Raw genomic sequence first — 11,423 nt, forward strand, 5'->3', positions numbered from 1 at the left:
ATTCACAAAGACTCATATGTTTGATTTTTAAATGTAACTTTTATCCATAATGTTTGTAGGGGTGGGGGATAAGCAGGGTCCAAAGATAAAAAATGTACACCACATTTTTTATATATGCAAAATATACATGATTTCCCTTCCTCTTCACATTATAGGCTTCTTTGTGTTGGTCTATCACATAAACTGCCAATAAAATACATTTAAGTTTATGTTTAGAATCTGACAAACTGTGTGAAAGTTTAAAGAGTATGACATTTTTGCACAACCAAAACTTTGCTGGTCTTTTTTCTTTTTTTTTTTTTTTAGTAAACTTGAGGTGAACAGTTTGGATTTTTTCATTGAATCATCCGGGCTGAGTGATGCTCTGCTCGCACAAAGATGGCTGTTAAATTTCAAACTAGGTAGGACTAGGCTGAGAAAATGTGATATGTTGTGGGCATGACTGTGTAATGAGGAAGAGCGAAATAGACACTCCGACTGGCTGCTCTGGCCTGAATAGTGTGGAGAGGCCTGGTCATGGTTAAATGGAACGATAAGAGCATGAAACAAGGAAGAAAGAGGGTGGACTCAGACCGCAGCTCACACACATTTAGGCTTTGCACTCGCGGGGCTCCGCGCGCAACCGCAACTTTTCTCCCTGAACGATTCTTTTAATACGCTCGCACTTCTGCAGTGATTAAGTGGAGCCGCCATACCACCTGTCAGGCCTGATACATCTCCAATGGATTTACCAAAAATTGAATATTGATCCCACAATAAATTTTGCGAAGGGGATGGAAATACAGAGATGCAGCTGAATTCTCATGCGAGTCTGTCTCTAATCCGAGCCATGACACTTTTACAATGCTTTCCCATTATTCACATCAGGAGTGTAAAATGCTCTGTGATGCACAGCCCTTCACAAGAAGGAGGAGGAATGCTGGATCCAGTTTTTCTTTTGACAAATTGCATACAATATTCATTTATGGCTGACTGAAAAGATAAATACAAAGATCTGTACACACATTCAAACCCTTCAGAGTAGGGGTGTCCAAAGTGGGGCCCGGGGACCATTTGCGGCCCTTGGACTGATTTTTTTTTTCTGCAATTCATGATTAATTTGGCCCACCGGCACTTGCGTTTTGATGCAGATGGAGACTATCCACTGACTTTTACTTACTTAAATGGAGACTTAGTGGAACCAAAATCTGCATTGAATATATTATTTTTTTTATTAAAATTGGTTAAATACTGGAAGGGTTTTCAAAAAATGACCCAAATCCTGTTTTGATTGCTGAAAATAGATCAATATCTTTTCAGTTATTTTCAGTTTCAAACTTTATGACCATCTCTTAATTAAGCAAGCGTGCAAAACCCTTTATAAGTTTTGGATTTACAATGATTTATACGTCCTCTGTCTACAGAACATCTGACTCATTTGTTTAATTAAATTATTACATGCACATATTTTGTTGAGCAGGTCAAAAAACAAATTTAAATCACAATATACTGTTTGGGTAATTTTAGTTGGTTTTTAAAGTGCATTTTTGACCCTCCAGTATTTTTGACTTAACAATTTTGGCCCACACGAAGAAAGGTTTGGACACCCTTGCTTTAGAGTTTATGTCACTTTTTTTATGACATTTTTTCGGAGTTTTCACCCAATTTACTGAAGACCGATAAAATGTCCGCCTCGCAGTTTGATCAGAGAACCACATAACAGCACCGCAGCGTCACTGCTGACCTTACAGACGCAAGCTGGCTTTAGAAAGAGGAGTGAGACATGTTATTCTGGTCCTCTCACCCGCAGAGCTTTTCTTTATAGATCGGTTGTGCAAGTTCAAGCTACCATGCATTATGACACATCTGGTCTGGGTTGTGAAATTGCCACACTGAGGATAGTGTAGCAAAAGAGCCAGCTGCTTAGTTATCGTAATAATTAAAACATATTTGTAATGCCTGGGCCACATATTAGCTCTGATTACTATCTATCAAGTGGGTGGAGGCCGGAAAAGCTGTAACAAAAATATGAAAAGCTTATTTTAAAAATGTTTACCCTTGTTTTACTGTGTTTACCTCAATAAACAGATCAGTTTAAGAAGTTAATACATTTGCATTCAAGGGTACTTCCGCAAGTATAACTCGAGGTGCAATTAAAGGGTAATGATTAGAGGTTTTCTATGGATTATGGAGGCTGAGCGAAAACTCCATTTGATGCCACTGGGGCTTGCTTAGGTTGCATTTGTGTGGTAAATCGGAAAAGATAGGAAACAGGGATGGTATACTGTGGCTCAGATCAGAACTAGTTGTGCTTGGGGGCCATTTCAGAAGCTTAATCGAAACCCTGCTTTGTCCATTCCAAACGTGAAGAGGCTGGAGGCATGTCTCAGTCTCCATCGTTTCATTTACTTTATGCAATGCACCACCACCCGTGGCAACAAAACAGAACCTAAGCATAATGCTATTAAAATGGTACTGGACCGTTCGTACAATGTTGTTGTTTTTTTTAAAATTGAACAACTACAATGTAATTGAAGTGCAGACTTTATGGTTTAATTCAAGTGGTTCGTGTAGGAATTGTAGCTATCTTTATACAAACACTCCTCATTTCAGGGGCTCAGAAGTAATTGGACAAATAAAGATAAGCCTAAGTAAAATGTCACTTTTCAATATTTTGTTGAGAATCCTTTACAGGCAATGACTGCCTGAAGTCTGGAACCCATTGGGCATCACCAAGCGCTGGGTTTCCTCCTCAGTGATGCTTTGCCAGGCCTTTACTGCAGCTGTCTTCAGTTGGTGCTTGTTTGTGGGTCTTTCTGCCTTAAGTTTTGTCTTGAGCAAATTAAATGCATGCTAGATTGGGTTGAGATGTGGTGATTGACTTTGCCATTGCAGAATATTACACTTATTTGTTTAAAAAACTATATGATCCAAAACATACTTGCTTTTGCAGAATGTTTTCTATCATTGTCCATCTGTACTGTGAAGCACCATCCAATCAACTTTGCTGCATTTGGCTGAATCTGAGCAGAAAGTATCTCCCTATACACATCAGAAATCATCCGGCTGCTTCTGTCTTTTGTCACGTCATCAATAAACACAAGTCACCCAGTGCCATTGGAAGCCATGCATGTCCATGCCATCACACTGTCTCCACCATGTCTTACAGAAGATGTAAAACATGGCACAGGTTGATCTTAATCTTATCTGTCCAAAGAATGCTGTTCCAGACCTGGGCCGGCTTCTTCAGGTGTTATTTGGTCACTTCTGACCTTTCTATTTTTGAGGCTGATTTATAGTTTGCACCTTGAGGTGAATCCTTTGTATTTACTCTCATAAAGTCTTCTTTTTATGATAGACTTAGAAACTGATACACCTTCTTCCTCCAGGGTTCTTCTCTTGAGTGGATGTTGTGAAGGGGTTTTTTTTCACCATGGAAAGGATTCTGAGATCATCCACCACTGTCGTCTTCAGTGGACGTCCAGGGCTCTGAGTTCACAAGCTCACCAGTGCACTCTTTTATTCTCAGAATGTACCAAACTGTTGATCTGGCCACTCCTAACATTTCTGCTTTCTCTCTGATGGATTTCCTCTTTTATTCAGTCTCAGGTTGATCTGTTTCACCTCCATTAAGAGCTCCTTTGACCGCATGTTGTGTGTTCACAGCAACAGCTTCCAAATGCAAATTGCACACATGGAATCACCTCCAGATCTTTTAATTGCTTAATTGATGACAGGTTAACGAGGGAAGAGCCCATGCAGCCTTGTTATTTATTTTGCGGTCTTCTGAGTCAATTGTTCAATTACTTTTGGTCCCTTGAAAAAGAAGCGGTTACAGACGAAGGAGCTGTAATTCCTAAATCCTTGCTCCAATTCGGATGTGAATACTGTCAAATTACAGCTGAGAGTCTGCACTTTAAGCCAATTTTTATTATATAATTGTATCCTGAATATGTTTTCATAAACAGCTAAAATAACAAAACTTGTGTCACTGTCCAAATATTTCTGGGCCTAACTCTAGTTCACTGGGGGTCCTGAACCACTGTGGAGTCTTGAGATGTTCTGAATGTGATATAAATTAGAAAAAGTAAAGCATAGTTTGATGCTATAAATGAAGACATAAAACACAATTTAGAAAGAAGATAAAATCAATTTATTGGCAACAGATGCTGTTTTTTTGTTATCATTGTACCTCTTTTTACTAACCCGGCCAGCCAGATTGATAAAGTGTAGCGCTCTACGTTCTGCACATTATCAATCTGGTCTTGCTCCCATCAAATCCGTTCGGGGAAAGCAGGGACATTTAGCAGAACTTTCTGAGCTGGTTGGGCGAAGTAACACCTAAGGCCCGCCTACCAAAGGTTGGTTATAGCCAATGACAGTATCAAATGAAAATGTCGAAGCAGCATGCGCCATGAGAAACCATAACAAGTTATGCTAAATCAAATTGCGCTTATTTGAATAGTCACACTCTTCTATTCTATTCTATTCTGACAAAACAGATGTCATAGCGGCAGCTACTCATGCGTCCTCCTGCACCGCCATGAATATTTTGGTTCGGCTGTGGGCCCGGCAGCTCTTGTTTTTGTCAGAGCTGTTTGTCCCACCTTAAACCATAATACTGGGACGTGATTGGCTGGCCCGTTTTGGACTGGTCTGGAATGGTTGAAGCGGGACAAGATGGATTTGCGTGTGTTTGTGAACACAAATAAAGCTTGTGTATCATCTGTTTTTATCAGCCATTAAAGTTGTATGCTATGCAAACAATCAAACCCCCAAAGATAGAGACTTAAATAAATCATTAGCTCACAATGAATCCATGTTTCATGCCTATTATGGGTATATGTAAACAACAACAGACACAAACAAATGCACACACAGTGTCATAATCTTTTCTTTTTTTTTTGCAATAATCAATATCCACATAGTTAGATGTTGGATTGCTCTATCACCAAATAAACTTTTCACAGCCTCTTTTTAATCTTCTAGGATTCTCAAAACATAGAGCGGTTGAAAGATTTGAAAGATTTGTGAGTTCACATCAAAGCCTGAAAGCTGAGTTCAGATGAGTATATGCATTCCCAGCTGACACTCCAGGAAGCTCGTGTTCATCTTTCTTTCTTTCTTTAACAGAACCCTGCCATCGATTTGAAGAACCTTTGCCTTGCTATTTTTATGCATGCATGTTGTACTTTTTTTATTTTTAGAAACTGCGTTTTGAAAGGCAAAGTTGATGTCTTCCATATCCCAGCCAGAGCCACGGCGCTCAGTGCTCTGTGCAACGATTTCTATCTAGAAACTTTTGGGACCGGGGATTCAAATCAAAGCCCAGTGAGAAATCTGCCTTCCTCCTTCTGCTGAGGGACTAGCTGTTGGTTTATCTTTATAATAAACCGCCAACGGCTCTTCCCTGCAAAACATATCAACTTTTGATCAAAGTGAGCCCATGTCTCTGTCTAATGCCATCTGCCATGTACAAGAATCTTAGCTAATTAGGAAAAATTAAAGCGACAGCAAAGATTGTCATTAAAACATCTGATCTCCTCCCACCACAAAAGGACGGATTGCTGGTGCTGATTTACTGAGGAGACTGAAATTTACATTTTTTTTAGCTCTAAAACTCTTTAATTGAAAAAAAAATAGGCAAAAAAATAAGTCTGTACATGTGGAAAGCTGATAGACACGTACCTCAACAGGTTTGGAGTTGTAATTGCATTGAAAAGGGGTTCTGTTTACTCAGAGGGCCTGAATACAAAGGCACACCACACTTTTTGGTATAACTGTTTGCAAAATATTTTAAAACCCATATGGCAGCTTCCTTTAATCCATTACCATGTTGCTACTTTATGTATCTATTGCATAAAAAATAATATAAATTAAGGTTGTGGTTATAACATGAAAAAATATGAGATTGTCACAAGGGTGACCAGCAACACTAATTACTTGATTGGAAATGTAACTTTAACAAATCTGATCTTGATGGAGGCTCTTGGTGATCTGAACAGACCTAGCAGTTGCTGAAAGGCCTGATGTGGGAACGGTCGATCGCTGCGCTTAAAGAAAACGTCTTTGTTCCCATCTGAGTTCTGGTGTTTCACTCATTCTCTTCCCTTCTCCTCTCCACACAGCCTCCTTTGGAAATTTCTCTTAGCTCATCCCAGGATGTGCTTGGCAGTCCCTTCCCTCATCTCCTGTCACAATACATCTCCAGGAGCAGCGGAAGAGCTGCTATCTCCAGATATGTGAGCGGGGAACCAACGAGCGAAAGCGGGGGGGGGAAGGACGAGCCTATAGACTGTATGCCAACTGGTCTGGAGGATTCTCATTCAATGCAGCCAATCTGCTTTACAGGATCCATGACGGAGACAAAGAGCCGTTCAAAGCAGGGAGACCCTCTGTAACATAATGATGCAATGAAAGATTCACTATTCTAGTGATGATCCGGACCTGGCACTGGTGCGGTCGTTGCAAATGTCCCTTGTGATTCGTGTCTCGTTTGGATTGAACCAAGTGGACAGCGCTGACAGAAATATGGATCTGTTTTTGACTTTAAGATTTTGACAAATTGGATTCACAGAGACCCGCTTATATTTAGTTAAATGAGTCGTTTTGTGGAGCAGTCGTGAGCAGTCTTGTCTGCAGCAGATAGCTCTCTGAACAACTTTAGTTCGGATATCCAGTGGATGGTTTTACCTGGAGAGTCACACTGACCGCTGGTCCGGAGAGGCCTTGTTGGAAAGCACATTTCTGCCATCTTAAATCAAATTTGATTTAAAAAAAAAAAATCCATATGATTCATTCAAACACTGTTTTTTTTTTGTTTTTTTTGAAACATAAGGCATTAACACACCTCTCTGTGTCTGTGTGTGAGAGCCATTTGGGCCTCACCGATAACCAATACATATTCATAATATCTGTGGTTCAGTTAAACCAAAGAGTTCCTCTCAGAGGTTTACAGTTTTCATAACAGCCTTGTGGAGACTGCAGTGTGTTGGTGTTTAAAGTGTGTTAACAAGTGTTTTACACAGAGGAGAAGAAGGAAAAATAATGAACTGAAAAGAAACAATTAAGGGATTTCTCACCAGGATATCAAAACAGTTTGAAATACTTGTTGTTTCTGGGGGGGGGAATATTCAAACATGGAAGACTGCAGTCTCTCCCTACACTGAATTTCTAAAGAACAGGCGTTGTTGTTGCTTTTGCTTCTCCTTTTGATCTTACTCGTGGTTGTGCTTAGATGCAGCTTGTTTTGTGCAACCCTTTGAATGAGAGATTTATTCTTCAGGTGAGTACACAGTCAGCACGGTTACAAAAACGCGGGCTCCATGGGAACCCCAGCGGGTGGGTGCAGATGACACACCGGCTTTATGGATAAGCAGGCAGTAAAATGAACTATTCAGTTAAACTTTATTTATATAGCGCCAGTTCACAACACATTTCATCGCAAGGCACTTTACAAAGTCAAATTCAATCAAATCATTGCTAAAACTGTAGCTTTTATGCTAACTAATAGCTGTTTAATTGCCTTGCCTTTATTCACATGCTGTAGAGGTATATGGTTATGTGCACTGAACAACTAGGCCAAGTACAATTAGTACTCCACGTGAGACTTGGTTAGCGAACCACTTTGTTTTTGCCTGATGCAAAAAAAAACAAAAAAAACATAGCAGTGTAAAGTAACTAGTTTTACAACAGTTCATGTAAACTCTATTTTATTTTCAGTCTGTCTTGCAATATGCATTTTAGAACAAGTGTGCCAATTACTCATAGAGGTATCTGCTGCAGGTAAGGATTGACTGCTCATAAACTTTTCACAGAGCTCCATACAGAAAATCTGAACCATTCCACGGATGATTATTTTACATGTTTTGCATCAATGAAGTCGGGGATAATTCCTTGAATCATATCTTCAAGCAGAGATACTAATGTAACATGATGGAAAATTTCATTTGGCGAGACTTTTAGATGAATGTCATTCCCACAATAATCATTTTTGTACTGTGACTTCTCGGCTGAATAGTATTGAAAAATGTGACCTTTATATATAATTGAGTGTAGTAAAGTAACATACACCTTAATTTGTGTATTTGTGATTTAATAATGAATTGATCCGAGGGTCTTCTGGAGTTAACCCACTGCTCAATGACTACTTAGGCTTGATAAAGCAATAATTTAAATTGTTACACGTAGATGATAAAGGACTGTCTGGAAACTAAATTAAGAAATAATTTCCACAGAGCTGTGAGGTTCTGTCGAGGGAAAGGAAGTAATTTGTGTGTGCAACTTTACAATGTGCATCATCTGTCACTTGCAGACACTGAGGGGGGGAAAAAAATACAGCCCTCTGTTGTATTCTGTCCTGTTTCTTTCCCTGAGATGAAGCTGAAGTTTCCAACGCGCAGAAAGCAAGACTGACAACAATGACGGCGAGCCAGATGGAAGATTCCCACAAGTGACTGAAGTCAGATCTGCAGATTCAACTCCAGGCAGTAACGCTGCAGCTTTGGAGGATGACGGTTCTCATGTCACATAAATGAATAAAACAAACAAACATCCAGTGAAGAAAACCTGCCCATCCAACATTCTTCCATGCGTCCGTTGCCAGAGGCGCCGCAGGGCAAAGTGAGAGACTGTTAAAGGAAAGAAAACACACTGTGTTATTTTTAGATAACCTATTGCACTGTAAATATCAACACCTTTGGCTAATATATTAACTGATTATTGGTTAACTGTTTCAAAGGCAGAAACTGTTAAATTATAACATATTTATCTGCTTTACAGATTCAAACATAAATGTGTGTATGGAACATAATTGCAACTGTCTTTTTTTTTTAATAAACCTGTTGAGAAAAACTGCTGACCCTGATCTTCTCAGTGCTAATAAGGTTTATTATTGTCTGTATGGTTGAGTTTATAGTTTTAGCTCAGGCCACATGATGTTAAAACAAGAAGACTATAATTTAAAAAAAAAGCTTTTAAAGATAAAGATTTTAACAGAAGACACAGCAGAGAGAAAGGGAAGAAAGTCAACCCTCAGCTACCTTAAATAAAGAACCTTTTATCTCTTGTGTCTTCTGTTCCTGAATATTTAAAGTCGGCATTGCTCTCATCAAGGAAAATGTTCTCTAACTGCTCAAAAGCAAAATCATTTCAGAAACAAACATGTTGAAGCAGTGCATTAAGCATAATCCCAAATTAGATATGTAATCAGAGTTCCTTCTTTAATTTTGCAACACACAAAATGAAATTAGTGAGAAGCGAAATTAATTGCTCCCATTCAAATTGGTCTTTGTTTTTGAAAATGTTATGAGTGTATACGTTCTAATTTGCATATTTAATAGATGGTTTAGCAATAAGAAGCTCTTCGTTTGTATTTGTTTGTGTTTCTCTCAAGTGATTCTCATAACGTAAACTAATGTGTTAAAATTATGTGAGTAGATATGAAATTGCGGTGATGCTTTTGTTATGCGTACAAAAACATATCAAGAGAACAAATACATTAAGAAACAGTTTGTATCAGAGCATTGATTGAGTCATATTAGGGGTGGCCATTAAATCCATCCCTCTTTTAACATCACTCAGTCTGGTTCAGGAACACAGAGGCCTTTTTTTGTGGCCCATGTGAAAAAGTCAGGGTTACACCCGGATAGGTTGTCGGTCTATAAGATGGCGAGCGCAGAAAACCATGAACACCTATTCACAATCATGCTAAATGCTAACTTACCCACCATACAATAGGAGAGAAGTTTACGTCCACTCATAACAGGAATGAATATTTGATTAACGGACTTGTAATGATCAAATAATGGCCTTTTTTTTAAGGTGGATGACAATTTCAGGACATTTCTGCGTATGTTTGAATTTCTTTAGCTTTTTCTCTCAGGTCAAAATTATACGCCCAATTTTATACATACACTTCCACTAATATTTGGTATTTTATCCATTCCACCGCCTTAATGTCGCCCTGCTTCACCAATTCTAAAATCATATATTGTGTGTGATTAGGATCTTTGTTTTAAATTGTTTAAACAGCCAAGTGTGCCAACGTTGAAGCCTTCTAGCTGTTGAGTTGAGCTGAACTTGATGAATTTGGAGGTTGTACTCAGTTTTCATCCTCCCACCCACCTTGTCCAATGCACCAGTACCAGTGACAGCGTAAACAGACCCTCTGCATGATGCTACCACCACCCTGCTTGTCAGCTGGCACAGCATCCTTTGTTTTGAAAGCCTCGTTTTAGCTAAGAGGATCACCTGAACGAAACCATGAACAAGCTTCGCATGGAAAAGTCAGTGTAAGCACACGGTACTAACAAATCTAATTCTACTGGGTTCACAAATAAGATATATTTCATATGTATATGTTCTTTTTCTTTCTAAACAGTTTCTGTGGAATAATTACACAAACTCCAACACCACATTTGTACATTTTAGGTGTTATTGACTTTTCATTTAAAATATTCATTCATCTCCCATATGCTCTCTGAAACATCATTTGGGGTCCATGAGTCACAACTTTGACTCTGTGAGTGCAAAGTGTTGCCTAAACAGATGCTGACTGTGTCCCTCGCTGACAAATCATCACACACATCCGTAACACGTGCGCAAACACACACACACACACACACACACACACACACACACTCAAATAGACCCAATTACCGCAAGGCATCAAGCATCTCACCTGTTAGTTCCAGGGCACGTATGATAAACAGATTCAGTGAACAGTGACCTTCTCAACCTTGGTAGGGGAATAAATCTGCACGGCAGATGGTTGGATGCTTCATTTAATTGGAGTCTGTTTGGTATTATGGTTCTCTTTTTGTTTTCCTCCGTTTGGCATTTGGAAATAGTGCTCCCATTGTGAAAGCTTTTGTGACAGTTCTCAAAAAAAAATAAATAAAAATGCGGCCATTCCGAACTCTTTGCTCCTTCCGATTTATCACCATCTTCTTCTGATTTGATCAGCTGGCTCTTAATCCTCTTCACAGCTCGGAAACTGAATGAGAAACCCTCTTAGGTCTCTAACCTATCCGTTAACAGCTGCTGACTGCAGGCACTTGGTGATATACATAGCTCAGAACTGTATTTTTTTATGAGCGCTCAAACTTTGAAGTAGAGTGTTAAAGCATAGCAGCGTGAAAGTTTTAGTGTGCTTTGTGGCTTTTAATTTGAAAAGTTAGGAGAATTTAAAAAAAAAAAAAAAATAGTTATCAAATTTTCTGGCCTCTTTGAGTGGCCAGTTTACATATGAGTTTGCCTGCACAACAGAGGAGGAGAGAAAGCTGAAAAACTGTAAGTGCTATGCTCGAAAGAATTCATCATGGGTCAAACAGTGCCCTGGTTAAATCATTTATTAGATTAGATTAGATTATATTAGATTAGATTAGATTTAACTTTATTGTCATTACACAGGTACAGGTACAAGGCAACGAAATGCAGTTTAG

General features: G+C 39.0%; 1 protein-coding gene across 1 annotated transcript in view; it reads left to right on the forward strand.

Moving 5' to 3' along the window:
- samd10b (sterile alpha motif domain containing 10b) overlaps positions 1 to 8,832 on the forward strand; it is a 40,501-nt gene extending 31,669 nt beyond the window's left edge. Inside the window, 1 exon segment of the mRNA XM_036132766.1 lies at positions 6,108 to 8,832. Within this exon segment, the coding sequence (XP_035988659.1) occupies positions 6,108 to 6,130 (23 nt within the window). The 3' untranslated portion in view covers positions 6,131 to 8,832.
- The last annotated feature ends 2,591 nt before the right edge of the window (positions 8,833 to 11,423 follow it).

Source organism: Fundulus heteroclitus, unplaced genomic scaffold, assembly GCF_011125445.2.
Source record: "Fundulus heteroclitus isolate FHET01 unplaced genomic scaffold, MU-UCD_Fhet_4.1 scaffold_54, whole genome shotgun sequence".
Lineage (NCBI taxonomy): Eukaryota > Metazoa > Chordata > Actinopteri > Cyprinodontiformes > Fundulidae > Fundulus > Fundulus heteroclitus.